Source organism: Colletotrichum jinshuiense, chromosome 1 (assembly GCF_051148585.1).
Source record: "Colletotrichum jinshuiense chromosome 1, complete sequence".
NCBI lineage: Eukaryota > Fungi > Ascomycota > Sordariomycetes > Glomerellales > Glomerellaceae > Colletotrichum > Colletotrichum jinshuiense.
The window spans coordinates 3,268,281-3,290,546 of record NC_139302.1 but is presented as its reverse complement, the minus strand read 5'-3'; the positions used below and the strand labels follow the sequence as shown (position 1 = coordinate 3,290,546).

Genomic DNA, 22,266 nt, shown 5'->3' with positions numbered 1-22,266 from the left:
AGTGAAATCCCGGTCTACGTCGCAGGGGTCCCATACCTGCCACACCCTCCCATCTTTGTCGGGGGAGAGCCTCTTGCATCCAAAGTCGACGAATCTGCTATGGGGATATTTTGGTGTGGTGGGAATGAGCCCCCCACTCTACCTGCGTCCGCGCACGTCGGCCGTGAGACATCCAATCGAGACACAGATACACCGACGATGCAATTGCTATCGCCGTTGAGCATGAACAGGTACGCCACTATTCCTGCGCCTCTTCGGTGCAACTAGCCAGCATCGTGGCTGGATTTATGGATCTTGGTGAGGTGGACTTCCGCTCTCGTCATGTTGGATTCTGCAACAGCTCGTCTCGCATTTGAATTCATTCAACAAGACCAACCAGCCGATAGTAAACGTGCTGCGGTTTGACAGCTGCAAGCGATTCGAATAGGCAGCTCGAGGTGGAACTCGGCGACACTCGGCTTCTTACGCGCCCAGGTGGACCACGCCGCACCATCCGGTCCTTGTTGCCTCGCTCGTTTTCAGCAGCATGCCCGGGAGAACAACTAGGCGCCGCAGGCTTGCGGCACCCCCTCTGTCTGCAGACATGTGTTGCACCCTGGATTATCTCCTGGGTAGCAGTCGCATTATCACGACGATCTAGAATTCCCCGAAGCCAACAAACCCCCACGGAGACGTGACGATCAGGCATCCGTATCATACAACCCCCCCCCAAGATGCGAGATACGACTCCCCCCCCCTCTCCTCCGGCCCATGTATTCTACCGAGCCTCAATTGATCGTCCAAAATCTTCTTTATTTTTAACATTGCGACGACTGGTTGTCACACTGAACCTCTATCTCGCTGGCGCACGTCGTCACCACAACCCACTATGGTTATCTAAGGTGTCTTCGCTTTTGGCGGCTTGGGAATTTCCAACATCCGACAGCAAGACGTCGATGGACCTCGCAAAGTTGCTGCAAGTCGGCCCCGCCGAATCCCTTCATGTCGCTTCGGGTATGGGGGGCGATCTACATTCCCGTCTTCTCCCCGACTGCAACCTGCAAGTTGAGCCCCAGCGCAACCGTGTTGGCAACTTGGTTATCACGAGCCGGAGCAGGTTTTCGCGGTTGCGTGTTTTCTAGGCTGCCGGCCTACCTCCAATGCTTGTGACAACGAGGCCGATCCCTCTGCCGCAATCCGAGGGTTGAGGGCGGCCTCACGGCCTGTACCATAGGCAAAACGGGGAGAACCGCGGCTTGTGAACGCTGCCAAGGGGACGTCTGCCAGGTTTAGCATCATTGCCTTCGTGTTTGCTGCAGGCGCGCAATCTGGGAACAAGTCGCACGCCATGATAGCGAGCTTCCAACTGCCATGCACAGCTCAGGGCCGGAGCCCGGCCCATTTTTGTTCCCAGGACGTCATGCCGGCTGTTTCCGCTTGTGCCGACCAAGTGAGGTTACGATGTGCGCCTCCGGGCATGGCCACTACGGTGAAGCGGGTCGCGGTCGATCACGGTAGACGCTGAGATCACTCGGGGGCCTGCTTACCTTGCTTCACTGACACTAACATGGCGGTTAGTCAGCATCGCCATGGCCAGGCCTAGCATCGAACGATATCAAAACACCCAGACACAATTCGCCAGGAAATCAGGGAAGGTGTTGCGACCAGCGGCCGCTCAAGCCGCTGAGCCGGAGGAGGCTTCGAGACGATCAAACCACGACGCTGCTTACTTGCGCCAATGTTTGGCCGGAAAGACAAATGCTTTCCCCGCCTCCCCGCCTTGCTCACCTGTAATCCAGAACTGACGGCTCAATGATCTGGAACTTCACGTCTCGGGCTGTGCGCCGTATTCGCCCCCAGATTCTTCTCCCCCGACCTGCTCGTCTCATTTTTTTCCTTTTTCTCGTTGGCGCTTGTGTAACGTTCAGTCGCACGCCCCAGGTTTAGCCTGAGAAATGCCAATCGACACGTCCTTCCCCAGACATTGGGGTGCGTGTTTGAGTTCCTCGTTGAAGCGCTCGGTTTCTGGGGTCAGCGAAATACAGGCCAGCAAGACAGGGTCTCCCTGTGTTTGCTTCGGGCGGGGTTCGAACAATGGGACAGGCTGGGTTACCAAGTTCTGCGGTAGACGTCTGCGCTGGCAGCAGCAAAAGTATGTGGGGTTGCAAAGCGCGGGGGAAAGCTTCGTCGTACACTTTGACGAGGCACATACTATAAGCTACAGATGTAAGCTGAGGGACCCTGTGCATCTGACTGACACTGAGCATCTCCTCGGATCTTCGGGGGCGCGGGCAGATCGTTTGCCTCACCGAAAAGGGCCGTCCGCGATGGTTGAGATGAAGCGCATATACACCCCCCCCGGACACAGTCCGGACGAGGCCACGGCCCGGGACAAATCACGGCTCAGACTGGGGGGACCGCTTGGTTGAGAAGCAACTGCGATACCTATTCATCAAACGTCTAATATTCGTTGTCAAAGTCCCAAACTTATCCCATAGTGCCTGGACGTCATGGCCCTGGCTAGGTCTCGTCCCCGCGCCACCGGCAACAGCTCCAGACATCCGCGCCGCTAGCTTGAACCTGGCCATCTCGATGAAGTATCAAGTCGTCAACCATGTTGCGCAGAGTTTTTCTGAGTCGATTCGGCCGGGACGCCTTTTTTTGTTCTGTTTTTTTTTTGGTCCTTTTCCACACTCATCTGCTGTATTTCGACAAGGACGAGCCAGGCACGGACGGGGGAGCGGAAGACCGGTAGGTTGGTCGGGAGCTATGGGCGTTCCCTTAGGGCACGGAAGGGCGTGTGTCACGGCCAGGGCAGATGCTGATATGTGCACGATGGTGTATGCGTGTGAGCGTGCAGGCGCGGTAAGGGCCATGGGCACTGCACGATTGCTGCAACAGATGATGGTAGTGCTTACACCGGGGAGCCGGGGAAGGGGTACCGGTGAATGGTGGAGATGAGCGCGGTTGAGGACGGATCGACGGACTCTCCTCGCTCTCTGGATCTCTCGCGGCGGCCGGGGGATAATCTCGGCTTGAGGCACGCACCAGTGAAAGGCATGGTAGGCATCGTCATGGCCTGTTTTCCCTCCCCTTATCAGTCACGACACAGACAGAGCAGCAGATCGGAAGCTGGGGTAGTTCGGGTTATGCGAGGGGAGGTGTTCCGAGGTGGGGGGCGGAGGAGACGGAGGACACGGGAAACTTGCACGGGGAATCACCATTATCAGGCGGAAAACAAAAGGGTGCCAGGGGGTGCCGCCGCTGCTACTAGGACTACCACCACTAGAAGATGCCGTTCCTGTCAGAAGTAGAAATCCAGTAGCGGGGTGCCCTAGGGATTGTTGTCGTCCTCTCGCCCCCCCTCTTGGGTAAACATTTGCCAGGTAGCGACATAGCTGAGACGGGCAAGGCGTGTGCTCAGCGGGTATTATTACAGCCGCACGGGGCCGGCACTACGCCAAGGGAGGGGGCCGACTGGCGACTTTCGCATACCGTGGTGGTTGCGGCAATCTGCCGCTATCGTGAAATGTGTTGCGCGATGAGGTGATGTGGTAGTCGGTATGGGGGGGGAGGCGAGGCGAGGCGAGGGGAGATCCTCTGCGGATAGTCTCCGAAGGGGGCACTCTCCCGGTCAATTGGGAAACCTTGCGCAGGCTCATGAAAATTGGCGCGCCCCCTTTGCGGGTGTTATCGCCCCCCGTTTGCGGAGCAGCTCCAACACGGAGTTTTCCACGGTGGTACAGCGGCCGAATAGAGAGAGACTGGTAGAGACTGACAGATACATACACATGGCCATACACACACACTCACATACGCACGCACACACACAAACACAGGCTCACACACGCCCCTCCCCCCCCGTTTTATTTTCGTGTGTTGCCTTTTTCTTCAAGGGGGAGGAACTTTGTAAGTGATGTATTCGCCGCGAACGTTTGTTTCTTTTTTGTTTCTTTTTTTGGTCCCCTTTACCCCTCGTACTAGTCAGCCGAACCACGAGTACGCCCGTTTTGTTTTGGTTTTTTTGGTTGCAAGGAGAAGGCCAAGTAGTGCGTTGCGTGGTTTGCGTGGTGGCGGGCGCCAAATCTTGTTAGTCAAAAATGAGGGAGGGGGGGGGGGATCGAAGATCAGCGCCGGAGAAGTAAGTGAGTGATTGAACGTGTGTTTGTGTGAGAGAGAGAGAGAGAGTGTGTGTGTGTGATGGTGTGTAAAAGAGAGGAGATGGAGAGATATCAGGAAGAAGAAAAAAACCAGGCGTGATTTCCCGCCTCATTCGCCATTCTTCTGCCGTGCTCTGCCGCGCCGTGTTATGCCGTGCTGCACTGGACTGCACCGCGCGCTCTGCTGTTGTGGTTGTGGTTGTGGTGTGTGGTGTGTGGTGGTTGCAGCATCGTCTTGTTGTGTATACCGGGCATGCCTTTCTCGTACCGTGCCTTGACGGCGTCGGCGGCGGCCGTGGCGGCGGTCGTGGCGGGCGGACGGGGCGGGCTCTAGTCCTTTTTTTTTTTTGGCCTTCCTCCTCTTGTTCTATTCTATTCTACCGTATTATATTCTATTCTGTTTTGTTTTTGTTTTCTTAGTTGCTTGTATTTACTTTGTTTTCATTTTCATCTGCTGGCTACCTAGCTAGTAACCAACCATGGCAGCATCACTCCCCCTCCCCCTCCCTCTTCCTACGTCTCTTTCTCTGGGCCTTGACATTTCAAAGAAATAGATAACGATTCACAAAATAATTTGGCAGCTGATATATACACGTAGCGTGTTGGCCAAAAGTGCAGGAACAACCCCCCCCCCCTCTCAATGGCTCGATATCGGCGCTCTTGATTGGGGTTCCTTTCCCGAGCGAGAGAGGCTCTGTGTTGTTGTTGCTGTTGTTGTAGTTTGTTGTCCCCCTTCCGGTCTCTTATCTCTTTCCGTTTGGCATGTGCCGGAGGGCGATCTATCTTCATCAAAAGATAGGGAAGATGCAGAGATGCAGAGATGTAGAGATGTAGAGATGCAAGAGAGAGAGACTGGATGGATGGATGGGTGGGTGGATGGCATCGCCAACGCGGCCGGCCGGCGGTTGGGAGGAAACACCCAAGCTGCGGGTAATTTTCTCGGAGATTTTTATTTTTAATTCTTGGGTATCTCTTCCCGCCCACCCTACACTGCCTCTCCCCCACCCCCCCCGTTCTTCGTCTTCTTCTCCTTCATGTCCTGCTTCTGCCGTGCTGTATGACCCCTTTGGGCCATGCTCGAAATCGATCGATGCCGGGATGCGAAGGAAAAAAAGAGGCTCTGTTCAAGTCCAATCGGGAGCCTGGGCGGGTGGGGGGAGGGGTAGGGGGTGTGTGTGGTGGTGGTGAGCTCCAAGCAAATCAATCAGGGCGCGCGCGAGCGGATCATCTATCTCTTTGACGGACGCCCTATGGCTCTCTCCCCATCTCTCTCCCTCTCAGGCCATGGTGAATTCAGCCGTTTACGCACATCATTGCCCGAAACCCGCCTCCTGTACGGATCATGTACACTGCACTACACTTACAGCGGCGGCCGGGGAGGGGGAGGTGTGTCTCTGATGTATACATTTCTTGTTGGTGGGGCGCTTCCGGCCCTTGGAGGGGAGCGGGACTTCGTTTTTGTGTTACCCGGCTGGTCTGTACGCACACGTCAGATCAGACCTCTGACATCGCTCCATTGTCGCCGTCGCCGTCGCCAGGGGGGGGAGGGGACGGAAGGCAGGGCAATTGGCGAGCCCGTATATTTCGAGGTGGTGTATCGGGGCAATGGGCAAGGCAGGCAAGGGCAGGGCGCCTTGCCGGCCGGAGGAGGGAAAAAAGGCGCTGGCTGGCTGGCTGGCTTGTCTTCGCTGGCTCCGGGGCATCGCTGCAACGCAGACGCGCGACGCCATGCGTCAATGGACGTACTGCGTAAAGCGCGCTGCGGACGGCATGCACGCCATGCCATGCCATGCCATGCCATGTCCATGCCGTGGCCCTTCCCTATCTCCATATCTCTCCGTATCTCTCCAATACGCCCCTCCCCTCCATCTGTGTCGTGCATACATACGAACATGTCCACAATATGCAATCCGATACAGAAATTGCGACGAGAAATTCTACGGTTGGGTGGATGCTGGGCGAGAAAGACGCGGAGAGAAGAGGAGGCGGGTTCCAGGGGGGTAATGGCCAAGGGAGGGAGGGATTGGTAGACAAGGCCGTGGTGAGCGATCGGCATGGCTCAACGGCATCTTGGTTCGGGACGAGGGCTTATTAGATTTCGTACTAGGTAGTAATATGCATCGTCGAAAATGTAAGAGAGTGGTTCCCCCGAGCGAGCCTCCAGGGCTCGCGGCGGCAGGGCGCGGGTCCGCAGCCGCTGCGACGGGATGTGAGATGTTGTGGATGTTGTGGATGAGATTGTCGACATGGTGATGGATTCTTGATGCGTTGATGGGTTGACGGGAGGGCGGCGGCGGGGGTGAAGGGAGGGACTTTGGGGAGGGAGGGTACTCGCTCAATGGAAACACATCCCCCCCTTCCCCCCTGCCTTGCAAATGGAGGTAGCGGGTTCGTCACAGCCCAAAAAATATTGTAACCGAGACCTTCCCGAATGGATGGAAATCTGTGGATGCAGATTTGTGATAGATTTTGACATGACACACACTCACTCACACACGCGCATACAGATACACACACACACACAAACACGCACCCACAATACAGGTTTGACAGGCTCGGCCTGGGCGAAGTGGGTGGGAGGCCGGAGACACACCAGAGGCTGGGACAGTGTTCTAGACTTTCTAGCCCCGCTTCGCTGTAGCAAGCCCGTCATCATCTACATGTCATGATGCAGCGCCGCAGCCCCAGGAGAGCAGGAAGGACGCGTTTCGTGTGTATACCGAGATGAGAAGGGGGGCGATACGGGCGGGGAACGGGATGCATGCCGACACTCGGCTGGGCGTCGCGCCTACGCCGTGGGTCGTACAACATGTTCGAGATGGAGGCCCGGTCTAGGGGGACGCGCCGGACCCCTTGACTGGGCGAGCGGCATCACATGCTGGGCCTTTGGTGGTTGCGTTGGATCTGCCAGCATCACTCACCACCACCATCAGGGTATAGATGAAGAGGATGGAGCCGCATATGCAGAAATAGAATGCAAGCGGTCAAGTTTGGACATATGTCGGGGGCTGTTATAGAGTGTGGCATTAGGGGTATCAGTTTCTTCGTGGCTGGGACCACCGAGGCGAGGGCCGGGATTGCTCCTCCTGGTGTTGTGTTGTTTCTTTTCTCTTCAATTGCAACCTCGCTCTGTCTCCGCGTCCCCGTGAAAGTGGCCTCGATCCCGTCACATATCCGTCAGGTTGCTGTACGTTATCTCTGTCCCAGCCGCCGCCCCCTCCCTCCTCTGCACGAACAGCTGATCTGCCAAGCCCCCCCCCTCGTACATGCTCAGGGTCTAGCACAGGGCCCTGATGTCTTCGGACGGACTTTGTCAGCCTTACACCGGCTGCAAGGTGGACGATGCCGGCGCGGGGCTTGACGTGGGCCTTGAAGGGGCCGCATGTGGATCCCGGCCAGGAGCGGAGATGATGGTCCGTATGGCGTGAGCGGCAGAGGGGGTTACCGTGGACGAGTGGCAGCGACGGGCGTATGGATGCATAGTTGGCGTTGCAAGTTGACTGGCAGCGCTTCTGAAGACCCAACAGGCGAAGCTCAGCTCTCGGCGGCAAAGGCCACCTCGGGTGGGATACGGAAGCTGGCGCAGAACATGCGCTTCTTCGGAGCTACGTCCCTCACGTTGTAAATGGTCATCTCGCCCTGCTTATCTGCGTCTCCTAGCTTGAATCTCACGCCAATCTCGGCGTAGATGCGCTCGAGGATATCGTTCAGGGGCACCTCGTCGTCGCTCTTGAGGGCGAAGCAGTGGACATGAACCATGGGGAGCTTGGTCGCCGTGTGAGGCTCGAAGAGCTCCTCGTGTCCGCGGTAAATGCCCTTGTAGTGGTGTACGAAGGTGTAAGCCATGGCGGGCAGGTTCATGACAAAGTGCGAGATTGTTGGCGGGATCGGGATGTGCTTCGGCTCCGGGGGTGGGTTTTGGGGCTTGCTCCTGGACTGCTTGGGCTTGATCACGGCGCCATCTCCGCGAGTCGAGGCGTCGTACACCTGGTGAACGACGTCTTGGATGAACTTGCGGCCGTCCGTGTTGTACGGCCGGACGTATTGCGCAACCTGGGTTGTTAGACGGCAATACACAAGACTCTCCATTCCTTGGGGGAGACTAACCTTGTTCTTTTGGGTCGCCGCGTTGAGATACTTGTAGCTCTCCGGGTTCATGTCGTTCGCGAAGACGAAGACGCCCTTCCTTCCAGCCGGGACCGCAAACGGTCCTATGCCCGCCATGACGTCGGCAACGACTTCGCCCGGCTTGAACATGTTGATGAGCCTGGTATGCTCCGGCTCGAGCTTGCTGTTCCAGTACACCTTGGAGTAGTCGAACTGGAAGACGCAATCGTTCTCCTTGACCTCGACGCTCATGTCGTCAGGGCCGCAGAGGACTTCGTACGCGAAGGTCCTGAACTCCGACTCGCTGCCGACGTCGTCAACCTTGTTGATGACGGTACGGATCTTGGGGTTCTTGTCGAGGATGACCTCGGCGATGATCTTCTTGTACGGGAGGTACTGGTCCCTGAGGTTGAGGTGCGCTGAGGCCATCAGCGAATGCCATTCCACCATGCTCCTGATGTGACTTACCAACATGCCCGGCTGTGTTGAAGCCAACCGGGATCTCGACGTGGAGTTCCTCCGGCAGAATGGACGTCATGACATCGACTTCGCCAACAGTTAGTTCTCCATCCCCCATCTCCCACTCGGTCTTGACTCACGATAGCTCCAGTAGTCATAGTCAAGCTGCAACTCGTAGGGAACCACGTCCAGCTCGCCGGTCTTGATGCCCTCCTGAAAAACGGGCCCCCATGTTGTCGGTGCTTTCCCTGGTGTTAGTCACGGGCCCCCGACAAAGAGCCCACGTCAGGGGGGCACATACCATCAGCCTTCACGCCGGGTCGCAGCAGGAGACACTTCAACCCGGAGGCAGCAGGGTCCGGACGGCAAGAGTCCAGGCGGTCGAGCCGCAGGAGCTCGTTGGATTTCTCCAGCTGCTTGCGGTACTTGGAGATGTTCTTGCTGTCCTTGACAGTTGCGGCGGCAAGCTGCAACGTCTTTGAGAAAAGCGAACGGTCCAGGCTGGTGGCCGCACGGGCCAGGGGCGCGCGGAAAGTAATCATATCCTCAGAGCCTTGGTTCTATTCGTAGAATCAGCATGTATATTCAGACCGCACAACTGCCTTGCAGGGGTCCCGACTTACCGCCATGTTTGATGAGTCGATGGTCGGGCACAGTCATGGAGGGGCAAGGCTGAGTAAAATTTACGTCCTAGGGCTGAGGAGCAGGGGTCCCTGGGACCGTGAAAGTGTGGCGCATGCGCGAGGCTGAACATGATTCTACTCTTGGCACACTATAGGGAGAGGGCCCACCAAGAGGTCTGGGCACCATACGGTGATGTCACTGAAGCTCCACGATGTAAGCGTCATTGATGATTGGACGGCAGCCAGTGTGAAGGGGACGAGGGACCAACCAGCACAACAATCTTGATCCATGCTCTATTCGCAAATGTTGAAGTGATTTTGACCTCTCGTTAACCTTATGTTTTTGGGTTCTGGAAGAAACCCTTAAACGCCACGGATACTTCCGATTAGATTGGGCTAGTCTCACTCACTTGTGGCGGAGACTCAACGGTCACCTGGTTCATCCAAACTTGGCCTCACTTACACCAGCCAGCTGCTCGGAACTATACGCGTATCATGTCGAAAAAGCGAACTCTGGACGCGTTCTTCACTCCAACCGCGAAGAAGTCGCGTAAGGAAGACGAATCCGCCGAGATTGTATGATTCTGCACACCACCCCCTGCGACGCGGTGCGCCGCTGACTTGATCTCACGTAGACCGGGCAGTCAACTCATGCCAACTACCCCATCCCAATTCCAGAGCTGCCGTCCAACATTAGCAAGGAGCTCTCGTCGCTTCCAGCACGTCCAGGCCGGGGCATTAACGACCAGCCAGACCTTGACCTGGTCTACTTTGAGCCATACGTCCCCGCATACCTGGCTAAGGAGCTGTTTGTGTTCCTGCGCGCCGAGCTGCCGTTCTACCGGGTGGAGTACGACATCACCAGGGGCGGCTTTCAGACTCACATTCGAACGCCGAGGTACACCACAGTCTTTGGCCTCGATGAGACAGCCCGCTTCGATGAGGATGGTTCCGTCGTAGACGTCAAGTCCGGCTTCAGGGTAGACGACAAACGATACGAAAGGTATCCCCCTCGTCCAATCCCCAAATGTCTGGATGACCTCCGTCGCTCAACCGAGTCCGCAACCGACTGCAGGTTCAACTTCTGCCTGGTCAACTACTACGCCTCGGGCACAGACAGCATCTCTTTTCACAGCGACGATGAGAGGTTCTTGGGTCCTGATCCAGCCATAGCCTCCTTCTCCCTCGGCGCACGAAGGGATTTCCTGATGAAGCACAAGCCTATTCCTCCCGACCCCCAAAACCCAGACAGGCCACAGCCGAAACAACTGAAGCTGCCCCTGGCGAGTGGCGACATGCTACTCATGCGCGGGCGCACGCAGTCCAACTGGCTGCATTCCATACCCAAGAGAACCGGGAAGAACGCCGAGGACGGTGGGAGAATCAACATCACGTTCAGGAGGGCCATGGTTAAGGATGGAACTGAAAATTACTATAACTACAACGTCGGAACCGGACCTGTCTATCGGTGGGACAAAACGATGCGGGAAATGCGGGTATCTTCCGCCAAAGACCAGCTCGAGGGAAAGCCATGAAACTCTGATAGGGTATACGCGACCTTAGCGCCACTTTACCGCCCTTTGCGGAATTGCGCGTTGGCAAAATTGTTTAGTGCTCTCAGGAAAACCTGGTATCCTACGCCCTGGTTGTCTGGCAGGCAGAAGATCTCAGTCAGACGAATGGGCCAGGGTGGGTAGCCATCGAGGTCGACATAGGGACCAAAGTGAATGAGCAAGTCAGGCTCCTGCATGATGCCCTCGGACAGCTCTGCGTCGATCAAATCGGTGCTGATGTCGCGCGGGTGGAGCTTGCCCTTTTGTGACATCTCGGTCAGGGTTCGCGTGAGATCGACCATGGATTCCCGGCCGTCCTCGGCGGAGATGAAGAGGACCTTGAGATGGCGCGGGTCGTGGCGGGCGAAGTCGCCGTGGGCGGGAGATTTGAGAACATCGTCGGCATGGGGCATGGCCACAGTGAGGGCGGGCTGATGTCTACCAAAGTAGGATCGGGACTTCTGGATGATGGACTGCTGGAGGTGGGGCAGGTAGTGCTTGAGAAGACCTGGGGAGGGGAGTCAGCCATTGTACAACTTGTTCTGCGCGGGATGCAGCTTACCTGTCCGCTCGTACACCGTTAGCACGGGAATCTTGGCGCAAACACACCAAACGGCAATTTCGGCCGCCTCGGCAACCAGCCTCTCCAGTTCCGCTCCATGCCGGCCGCCCTCTTCGCGCTTTAATATGACGCTGAGATGCTTCGGCTTCCTTTTGAGGCCAACCACATCGCGCTCAATGTATTCCGGGGTCCGATGATGATAGAACATGACGGAAGATATGTGGTAGCACACCAGGTGCCATGCTTGTCGTATCCTAATGTACAAAGAAAAGAAGGCGTGCAGGAAGGCGTAAATAGCAAGATGTAACTTCGAACGGAGGGCGCGTCGCAGGCCAAATCTGCTCTTGGGGGGAATGTCATCGTCGCGCCATTGTTGTTGCGTGTCTTCTTCCGGGCCGTCTGGGAGGTAGTTCTGGGGGGTAGAGACGTTAGCTGATAGCCCAACACACAATGTGTGAGGTAGCTTAGCGTACCTCGATCAGTCTCCTCTTCTCTTCTTCCTTGAGGCTTCCGATATCGTCGGTCCTGTAGGCCTTGCGATCTCTCGCGTTGAGAGCCATTTCGGAGGGGGCTGGGGTATCTCGGCGCGATCAGTAAGGAGCACGGCTTGTGTATCTGCAAGTGGGATGCTAGAAATCTGTTGAGGGAGGGAGGAAATCGACGTCGGAGCTGGCGCGAGGCTAGCTATGCGCTGGTGGGATATATGAAGGGGGGATGCCGTGTGTGCGCGGCGTTTGCTTGTAGTTTGCCGTTCTTCTTGGCGGGATGACGACGTCTTGAGCGAGGAAACTTGATGAAGTAGTCTTGTCATCCAGAGTCGGCTCGGCACCTGCTTTGGATTTCCACAAGTACAACGCGGTAATACGACATTGGCTGGGCTGGTGGATTCCTAGTGGATGCTGCGCCGCTACGTCCAGCAAAGCTGCCTGTGGCTGAGGGCTCAGCTGAGGTGTTCTTTCCCCAATCTTTCCGTTTAGTGGGGCACTGGCAAGGCGGGAGGCGAAGGTACGTACTCGGTCTGCTTTTGGGAAAGTTCAGGCACCGGGGTACCTCAGCCACCCGTTGGCACCGGCCAGCACAAGCTCCGGAGTCCGGCTCAGCTGTCATATGGCGTCTGAGGGGTTTCATCCGTACCACGGCGGCGGTGTCGGCCGGTTTATATGCTCTTATCGTTTTCCTCCCTAAAGGTCCCGAACCTTAACACGGGAAGCGGAGGCATTTCCGGAAACATGCATCAATGCTCTAAAACATCTTACTAGTAAATTAGTTTTCTTATATTATTTTAACGACGTTGAATATGACACAATGTAATGGAAACGACGAGGAAAGCCGGCTAGGGTGTGAGGATTAATGGAAAGACTAGATACACACATGCTGCAAGTATCAATAATAATTGTCCACAAATCGGGTATAAATCGGACAAGTACGAAGCATATCGGAACAGCAATGGAGACGATAGGAAATCCCACGGCCTGATGAGGTTTGGGAATGAGAGGCACAAGGATGATATTATATCGCCATGCCAATTGTATTTGCGCCTATGGGTATTAGTTACGACCATTGCTCTCATGTCTCGTTATAAGCATTAACGTAGATCATCATTGAGCAGCCTCGGGATTATGTGTAGGTTGTAAGACACCAACGCTGATGAGTTCGCGACAGGCCAGAGTGCCAGAAGGTCTGGTTGTTAAGAATATAATCGAACTTTGCAGTTGTATCAATCCTGTGCCCAAGAGAATGTTCCACTTCGTTTTCGTATTCTCATCATTCTCAGGGAAGACTGATTCTGTATTCTAAATCACCCTGGCTAACACTCGCCGGATCGTCAGCATGCCTGATCCATACCACAGACTCTTCGTCATACACAAGCTCGACATCAAACTCGTGCGGTAACTCATTCTCGGCTGTACGCCTCGAAATCGCCTGCTTGGCTTCCTTGTAGTTATGCAGCATACTCAACCAGACCTGAGTGTCCCACAAGCCATCGCGGCGTGGGTACTTGCGGAGCAGACTCGTGGCATTAGCCCTTACGCTCTCGTCCACGCACACCATCGCCGCAGCGCCAAGGGGCCAGGTCGGGCTGTTACTGTCCATCGTGAAAACCTCACCCGTGTTCTTCAAATTACGTTGCTGTATATCCAGGAACTCCTCACTCAAGGTAACGTATTCGCGAAATGCGGGCGTCATGGCGGCGAGGGCTTCCGGATCGGTGTAGTTCGCTGTCATGACCGGTATGGAGAGGTAGATGGAGTGAATCTGCAGTCCGAGGAGCTTGAGACTCTCTTGGTGTTCCTCTTCATTAATCGCCCGGGACTCCGCAAGGGGCTGGAATCTTGCATGCCATTGCTGGATAAAACGGATTTGTTGCTTTACATGCTCAGGAGACATTGACAGGCCTTGGCTCGGTGGGAAAGTCGCTGCCTTGTTTCCAGTGCCCTCGACGCGGAAACCTATAATTAGGGGGGCGTGGTGAATAACATGATGCTGGGTGATCTCCCACCAGCGATGTGCCTCATCGATTGTCCCGAATGCGTCTGGCATCTCGTCGACTGCATACCGTTCCCTCTGCCCTCGACAGCACCATGGAACTCGTTTCTCGGTTTCTTTCGGGTGATCTCCACCGTGGCTCCATGATTGTAGCGTCAAGCGTTGAAAGTTTGATACTATCGCCTGAGCCAAAGAATTTCGAACCTTGCCAACGCGTCGTTGATACTGGTCAAGAATAGTATAACCGTGGTTGAGATGCGTCATCGCCGCCCTCCTGTCCCCTTGTAAGGCCTCGAACATCATGAACAAGAGACAGGTCATGAGAACACTAAGACAGGCATCCTCCGTCGCGGGTGATCTCATGATGTATTGTAACGCGCGGTTGTAGTAGACCAGGGCATCTGCATAATAAGGGCCCTCGCCCATAAGGCGTTGTGAACGAGTACGGGTTCCAAGCGCCGCAGCGCCGATTGCGAAAGCAGCGTTTCTCACCGCCATATCCGAGCGGGCGATTTGCGGGATCGTCTTTGTAATCAGCTCCGAAGGAAATATTAGCGTGTCACTTGCAAAAGACAGCCAGTAATCAAAGTGATGCTTTTGCAGCTGCGTTTTGAACACGAGACTCTGATAGCTCGGCTCGCACGACAGCGGAGAGCTAGCCGCGCGCGCATACCGAATCAGTTGCTCTTGGGCGACCGCATTCTGCGATTTGGGGCTATATCCCTCACATGCGACCTTGTGCCTCAGACAGTTCTGGCACGACGGCTTAGTCTCGTCGCATTTGATTCTGCGCCGCCTCGAGAGAATGTCAGCCTTGGGATGCGCGTGGACCCCCGCAACCGCCATCAATTACAGGAACTTACTTGCAGGTGACACACCCCGTCCGAACCTTTGGTTTGCTAGCTCTGGTAACGGGGCCTGGATTGTGCGGCCAGTTTTCGAGAGCGAAAGTAAGGATCTGAGGGCCGGAAGATGGCATCATAAGACCGAGTCTAAGATTGGGTGGTGGAAGTTGGGATAAGTGTAGCAACTCTTGATGAGGTTCCGGAAGCTCGGTATTCTGCTCGTTCCGCTACGGGTCTTCGGATCAGTCCGAGATCTTTGAGGATGGCTTCGAAATATAAGCTTGTTCATTTCCAGAACGGAAGACTTGGCACCTTTTCTGTTGCCTTGAGAATATCACTCCTTTTCCGCCTCTCGGACGGTATGGGACGAACGTATGATGACCCGTGTCCGCCAGAACTAACCAACTATTCTCGCGACGAGCGAGCAGACGAAACCCAAGTCGAATCCGCCTGCCGAAGTCAATCCGAGAGTTTTAGACGAGGTCATGGAGGGATCGGAGCTGATGAACTTGGCAATGCGCACAGCCCCGGTTGGCACAGGGCCAAACAGGAAGGCGTCAGTGGTGGTGATGGTTCAGCCCCCTGACCGGCGGCTAATGCAGCGTAACATGGTTCCCGAAGTCAATCAAAAGCCGCCATAAATTGGGCCGTGCCAGGCAGCAATGATCTATGACGATTAGAAGGAGACAGTAATCATTGCATAAGGCAACGTTGTTTACATTGAGCGTGCTGAGCAAATATCTGACTTTAATCCCAAGTATGCGGTCGTGTCCGCTACAGGATCATAATCGGGATGCGACGAGATATTATCGAATGAATCAGACCTCATGATCGGATGAATGTGTCGCACAGTATCAGATTGCTGGCACGTAGGGTATTTGCTTGGGGCGGGGGAGGGGTAACCTAACAACTCCACACTCATCTCGCCCTGAAGGTGACCGACTCTGGTGAGAATACTAACTGCCCTGTGGGATGCACAACATTATTGAGCAAGGAGAGAAACCTTATCGGCCTCAGTTTTGAGCCTGGGATGCGACTAGGAAGGTTTCCGTCCTGCTTTGACGAACCACGAGATGTGAAAGCAAGGCCGAGGCGATATGATTTAATCGCCATTGCCGTGTAGCCTGGTGGCTAGCGACGTCAGTCTCGGCCGACTAGGGTTGATGTCGGAGTCCTTGATATCGACCTGCTCTATACCATCACCCATCTAGCAATAAATTGTTTGCGCCGGGCGCGAAGAGCCATCCAGTTGTTGCCCCGATGTTTCTGCATAGTAGATCGCGCGTCAGATTAGCTTCACTTCCATGGAAAGAGCGCGCCGAGAGAGCGGCGCTTCACGCCTTATGAGACAGCTCAATTTGCGAAGACTTCGTTCGGTGCACCATCTAATGAAATGAATTGATGACCAGTGATCACAGGGAGAATTACTTGGTAGGATTTCCTGCCAAACCTAAAGGGTATGTTTGCATGTATGCATAGTTCCAAAATCGAGGCGCTGCACAAATTTGATCGAATTGCTTCAGGCATTAATTAACACGCCGCGAAACGTAGCTATGGGTAAGTAAACCGGCTGTTGCTGTCGACAATAAAGTTGCGCTAGACATCCGAACAACGTAAAGATAGATGATATACGAACCTCTACGATTCGTCAAGCGTCAACTTCTGACAGTGCGGGATGCACTTCAGGGTAATCAATACTCGGAGCTTGGAAGCAAGACCGATCACCAAAGACGCAGTCAACTTTAAAGTCGCACTCACGTGAGGAACCACGTGGTGGCTGCAATGCACAGACCACCCGAATGCGGCCCGTCGACGAAATCTGGAGACGGCCGTCCGTGCGCTAGCCAAAAATAGCGGCCACATATGCATTATCAAAATCCGACCTTTCCGGTGTTATTCGGAAGTACGAGCCAAGATATTTCTTCGCTGTATCCCTGGACAAGCCAGAGCACACAATGAAAAAAAGTGTTTCGCGTCGCCTGGAGGCAGTGTAATACCAGGGACACTATGGGAGGAGCCATGTGCAAGCACAGCGGGCTTCTCCCTAAGACCAAAAATAGGAATAATCACGATTGGTCTCCTTAGAGACCTTTCAGAGATTAAACTGAAAAGAACAGATACTACACTTGATCTAAGCCAAAAGGCAAAGAGAGCTAAAGAAGAAAGAGAAAAACAGTCAAAAGACGGCGGCCAGGCGAGGATTATATAGATTTCTGATGGGCGGTGTCGCGGGCCGTGCAGGATTCTGCCACTTGGCTGATCTGTGGACTGAGTCATTTCGGTGGCGGAAAGACCTTTAACCGCGTGGGTACCATGGCAAATTAGCTCAGATATTGGCCAATGGGCTTACGGAACCATAAGGTCCCACCATATACTCTGGGTCTCGTTTCCGCTGTGTTACCTAACACCCTCCACCAAACGACGCGCATTAACATCCCGCATTGATGATCATTGGTTCACCTGAAGCCCTAGGCTCCATTGGCCTCAATCGCCCCTTGCAAAACGACCGGTCGATGGTGGTCTATGGATACTCGTGATAAGGGCACAGCAAAGCCTGAAGTCTGAGCCTGATGCAGTGTTGAGGTGTCCTTTTCAGCTAGCAGTGCAAATATGCAATACATCGTAATAAACAGCACGGATCCGTGCCACAATTAGTGTTCACCTCACCGAGCTCACCGGGATGACATCAGGATTGGATACAAGCAACTGATAAGATCCTCGGAAGCTTGACGCCTCACAGCTCCAGCCTTCAAGTGCTTTGTCATTCGCTGGAGGATGTGTTCCCACCCTCAAGTGATCTCCAAGTCCCGTTTAGCGACGACTGTTATGTTGTATATGTTGTATGTTACACTTTAAACAATAGTTCTCAATGTGAATACCATCCTTTCGCTCGCTCGAATGAACTGAGAAGCCTTGGACAGAGCGCGCTTATGCAACTATTGTCACGGGTGGCTATATCAGAAGCTGTGCTCGAAAGAGCACATGGAACCAAGAGCGGAGTTGACAGTACTCCGAATCCCTCAAAGATTTACAGACGATCGCAATGCGCTCCTTGGCTTGGAAATGTGGTCTTTCCGCGCAAGACATGGAAGTGGCCAACCACAGCACCCACTCAGTATTCGGCATAGTCATAGCATGGTTCGACATGTATAAACCCCCGGCCGTACGGGACTGCTTTGTCGGTCTGGGGCTCTCTTTTCTTCCCTTGGTGAGTTCTACGGCGAGTGCTACTAAACTCTGGTTGAAATCCAGCCGGGTTTATGTGTGGTTCACAAGTCTGAACTTGGCGGCGGGCGGTCGTAAAAGATGGAGGGAGCGCAGTGTTTGACGAGCTGGAGCTGGCGAGTGAGCCCGGAGCGTCTTTACGTCAGTTACTGTCGATCGGTCCCACCTTCTCGGTCCCGGTCATCCGGCCCACCCGGCCCACCCGATCGGCCGGGCCAGGGAAGACCATGTCCGCCCGAGTCCTTCTTTTCTTTCCGCAAATTGTCGATTCCAACAAGTCATGCACTGCCACGGGCCTTTAGGTATGTCGCCTGTCAATGTACAGGATAAGAGCGTAGTAACAGGTTTGTCCGCCTATCTATGTAAAAGCTAGAGTTTACCTGGGTTGTGAGTTTACCTATAGGATCGGACAGGTGCCGACCCAGATCAAGCTTCTAACCATTATTTGATGGGGCTTTTTTAAGCTTCATATGTGTTTATTGTAGTATATACCTAGTCTGAAAAACAAGCGCCTTTTGCTTGGTTTAATAGACGTCTTCGGATTGTCTTTATGCTTTGATACCACATGGGCCAACATACCCTAGGCATATATATAGGTAGCCTAGTGGCTTTTCTTGCTACTTGGTTTCAATTTCCTTTTCATACTCATCTGTCAGCAGATTGGCAATAACGGGGCACACTCCCAGGTATTAAAGTTGTGGAGGAAATTGCAAACGACTAAGCATGTTAAGCGGCAAAGGCCCGTCGTCATATTGAGGCAGGCAAAGAGGTCACTTGTAGCCTCCCGTTACAATCTCTGTTTCCACCACCTTCATGATAGTATTCAATTATAATATCCTAGAGACTAAGAATAGCAGCGTATATAAGGCTGGTTCATCTCGCGTAGTGTATAACGGTGATAAATATTAATCGATTGTGTCAAACTAGAGAGATTTAAAGCAATGGCTCTAAACCCGTTGACTTTTTAAGAGAATTGTTCATATATTTTATAGGGACTAAGTGTTTTAGAACCATCTACCTTAGTTAGATTCTAATGTTTCCTAGACATCAGGAATGGTAACGGTGATGGGAGTAGCAAGGACCCTAGCGCAGTGGCTATTTCCATCAAGCACATGCCTTCGAGCCTACGAATCGATGGCAGCCCACTAACTGCTGGCAGGGTGGAAATTTCCTTGGCTTCCGAAATACCTTCTTCATCCCGATAAAAGGGAGTTACGAGAAAAGCCAGCGTTGAACTTCAATACGACCCAATTTGTGTTCATACCAGAGTCTCTTTGTTTCCGGTCTCGTTTATCTTGAGCCAGGCCTTTGTGGATAGGTTTTCAAACACGTGAGTTTTTTTGATGTTGACAGGCTCATTTGCAGAGGGCGGGCGGCTCAGATCAAGCTGCCCACGTGGGGATGAAGTAAACTTGAAGATAAGCATAACTTTTAATCGGAAGCCGAGGAACAGGAACAAGTAGGTGTGTATGCATGAGGGCCTGCATTGTCTTGGCTATCGCTATACGTGGAAGGAAGGGGGGTCTCATGACCACCTTCCATCAACCATCTCTATCATTCGTTATCCCAGTGGTACTAAGCTGCCTCCTTCCTCGTACTTGGTATATCCATCTATGACTTAGCATACCCTCACTATCCCATCTTACCTACACTTTATATCGTATATGCTGGCTGGCTATTGCTAACAATTCGGCATCCTTAGTACCTCCATACCTCCCATACACTTAACCAACCCGCGCCTTCCTCTTTGTTTCTTTCAACTTGCCCGCTGCCTTTCTGGTAGGCAATACTGCTTCCTCTGCCTTCACCCAGAAACATCTGATCCAGCAGGCTCCCCAACTCACACCCCAAATCGCTAACCCTACTCTTGCCGTACTATTCCACCCATCCACGCCTCCAAGGCTGCTCTTGAATTCGGGCCACACCATCTTTAACACTTACTCCTGCCAGAGCCGGAGATTGCCTGACTCAACATCAAAACCCCTAACCTCAAGTTCAGCTATTAGCCTCATAGGTGAGATAACCCCCCTGTTTATTTTCTCAATCACATTCCGCAAATCCGGCATGGCATGCCAGGTTTTACTTCATTCTTGAAGCTTATCCAAATACTAAACTCGCTCAGATTTCAAAAGCCTATGGAGAGCTTCTGACTGAATATTCCGGCCACAAAAAAAAAAAAAAACCAAGACACAAGATAACACTGCATTCCGTGTCGGACACCACCGCAATGGCTTCTTCACAGCTCTCACGCGACATGGCGTGGTCCTACACACTCCAATGCTACGATGATGGTCTGGGCGCGATCAGAGAACCGGGACAAGTCTTGCGCTTCTCCAGCCTCTCAGAGAAGCCGGAGGTCATGGAGAAGTTGAAGGAGCATCTCCGTATGAAGAAAACAAGTGGCACCGCTGATCTGCCTCGGGAGACCGAGAAAGCCTCAGGTGATGACGAAAAACTCGAGGGCCTCTGGGTCGGATGGTTCTTGCCCCTAGAGGAATCCCTCGAATGGGACGAGAAGTTGAAGGGTTGCAGTGTGAAAATGCTTGTCAACGGTGGTGCATCGAATTCGGTGCACCGCCTCGGCCAGCAAGATACGGCCCTGAAGGTCATTTGCAGAATGAGGACGGAAAGCAAGGACATGAAATACTATGCTCTTGCCTATCCGGATTCTCAGACCGGAATTTGCCATGCGATCTTCCTCGGCAGTGGCCGCCAGGTCTTCTTCCACCGAGAATATCGGGACGACGAAATGACGAGATCTCATAGTAGAGAACGCGGCTGGACAACTCTGATCTAGGCCATCACCACGAAGGGAACAGAGAATGAGGCAGACCAAATAAATGGTCACATACGGCTCGGATGAGGCCAAGCTTCTTACCGACGTCTATAGCCACATAGCCGAATACGTGGCGACAAAGGAGCAGCGGCATTTGGACGAAGCCGTGGGAATCGTCGAGCAGGCAACAAAGTCCAATCCCGCGCCATGGATTTCCACTGATAACCTCGAGAGGTTTCTTCAAAAGAGGCCCTTGAGGCCATTCCAGGCTGAAAAGGCAATCGAAGAGTTCTTTGTAAGTGAACTACCCTGAAAATTCCTGGTTATGAGCTGACCGTCGCCGCCCAAGACCTCGGTCCCCGAATCGCCCGCACAAGTCTTCTCGGGAAAGCAGCGACAGGCGCGATGCGAGCCTACCGCTTCAGAAAGAACCGGACAGCAGATTGGAAAGGACAAAGAAGAACGGGAGCAGTTCATCTCTAGACTCAACGAACTGCCGGGAGCCTTGCATCAGGATATCTTCATGCGCACGATGCTCCGCTGCTACCAGAGTAACTATTCGGAACCCCCCCTGGAAGCCTTGGAGAATACCATTGAGGAGGAAAAGGAGTCGATTGATCTCTTACGCAACCGTTGAGCAGAAACAAATGGCTCTTTCGGCTATCATCCGAGAATCCCGAACCTTGTCACTATCAGCAATAATTCTCAATCATCGCCAATATTCTCTTTCCTTTGTCGACATTGGCCTTCACGTTCTTGTCTCTAACCCGAGGCAAAATCCCGACCTCATTCGTACAACACGGGATTACGAAGTTTCGAAGGCCATGCTATTCCCATAGATATCCGCAGATAGCGAACGAGGTAATCAAATAGCAGATATCAAATATTCTCGATGGATTGCATTCGTTGCACTGTAAACAATTTCATTCGTTGCCTAACCCATGGCACCAAGTTCTCGATTATTTGAAATCAGCCTCAAGGATCGTGGAAGCGGCATGTTTGTAGCCAAGAACTTCTCAGACTCACGGTGTCCCAGTCCACATCATCCGGCCTAGGCCGGGGACAAAGTGGCGTTGACATTCTTGGCATGTTTGGCGTCATAGGCAATGACGAGAGAGAACCCGTGTAGATGCACGCCGTGCTATACCGAAGCTCATGCCATCTTGGATTCTGAACCCATTCTTAGGCGACACTGGCAGCGCCTGTATCTAACTTGATCATGAGGCCAGGCCCACGCAGGGTTGGTAGATAGGGGAGTTGTAAACATATACAACTGTTGCCTATTCTATACCTTAATGTTCTTGTGTTTATCCTTTAATGTTCTTGTGTCTATTATTTAATATTCTTGTGTCTATACTTTAATATTCTTGTGTCTATTACTTAATATTCTTGTGTCTATCCTTTAATGTTCTTATATTTATTCTTTAATATAGTGTTTATTAGTGTATTCTTTACAGTGTTTCCCTTGGTTTTGTCTCTAGGTAAAGTCT

General features: G+C 53.4%; 6 protein-coding genes across 6 annotated transcripts; 3 read left to right on the top strand and 3 right to left on the bottom strand.

The window, feature by feature from the left end:
- Window positions 1-7,673: 7,673 nt before the first annotated feature.
- Window positions 7,674-9,334, bottom strand: EsH8_I_000823 (tRNA (guanine) methyltransferase; the record flags this gene model as incomplete). Its single annotated transcript, XM_083268236.1, has 5 exons — window positions 7,674-8,665; window positions 8,715-8,792; window positions 8,846-8,947; window positions 9,007-9,265; window positions 9,329-9,334. The coding sequence occupies 5 exons, from the start codon at window positions 9,332-9,334 to the stop codon at window positions 7,674-7,676; spliced, it is 1,437 nt and encodes a 478-aa protein (XP_083118674.1).
- Window positions 9,335-9,823: 489 nt separating this feature from the next.
- EsH8_I_000822 (alpha-ketoglutarate-dependent dioxygenase AlkB family protein) lies at window positions 9,824-10,863 on the top strand (the record flags this gene model as incomplete). The annotated part of the gene is made up of 2 exons (XM_083268235.1): window positions 9,824-9,904; window positions 9,964-10,863. The coding sequence occupies 2 exons, from the start codon at window positions 9,824-9,826 to the stop codon at window positions 10,861-10,863; spliced, it is 981 nt and encodes a 326-aa protein (XP_083118673.1).
- A 35-nt stretch (window positions 10,864-10,898) lies between these two features.
- On the bottom strand, window positions 10,899-12,003 carry EsH8_I_000821 (ditrans,polycis-polyprenyl diphosphate synthase; the record flags this gene model as incomplete). Its single annotated transcript, XM_083268234.1, has 3 exons — window positions 10,899-11,389; window positions 11,444-11,855; window positions 11,917-12,003. The coding sequence occupies 3 exons, from the start codon at window positions 12,001-12,003 to the stop codon at window positions 10,899-10,901; spliced, it is 990 nt and encodes a 329-aa protein (XP_083118672.1).
- Window positions 12,004-13,213: 1,210 nt separating this feature from the next.
- EsH8_I_000820 (uncharacterized protein) lies at window positions 13,214-14,356 on the bottom strand (the record flags this gene model as incomplete). Its single annotated transcript, XM_083268233.1, has 1 exon — window positions 13,214-14,356. One exon carries the CDS (start codon window positions 14,354-14,356, stop codon window positions 13,214-13,216), a length of 1,143 nt encoding a protein of 380 aa, XP_083118671.1.
- Window positions 14,357-20,254: 5,898 nt separating this feature from the next.
- On the top strand, window positions 20,255-20,797 carry EsH8_I_000819 (uncharacterized protein; the record flags this gene model as incomplete). The annotated part of the gene is made up of 1 exon (XM_083268232.1): window positions 20,255-20,797. One exon carries the CDS (start codon window positions 20,255-20,257, stop codon window positions 20,795-20,797), a length of 543 nt encoding a protein of 180 aa, XP_083118670.1.
- Window positions 20,798-20,840: 43 nt separating this feature from the next.
- Window positions 20,841-21,413, top strand: EsH8_I_000818 (uncharacterized protein; the record flags this gene model as incomplete). Its single annotated transcript, XM_083268231.1, has 2 exons — window positions 20,841-21,071; window positions 21,126-21,413. 2 exons carry the CDS (start codon window positions 20,841-20,843, stop codon window positions 21,411-21,413), a joined length of 519 nt encoding a protein of 172 aa, XP_083118669.1.
- Window positions 21,414-22,266: the final 853 nt, after the last annotated feature.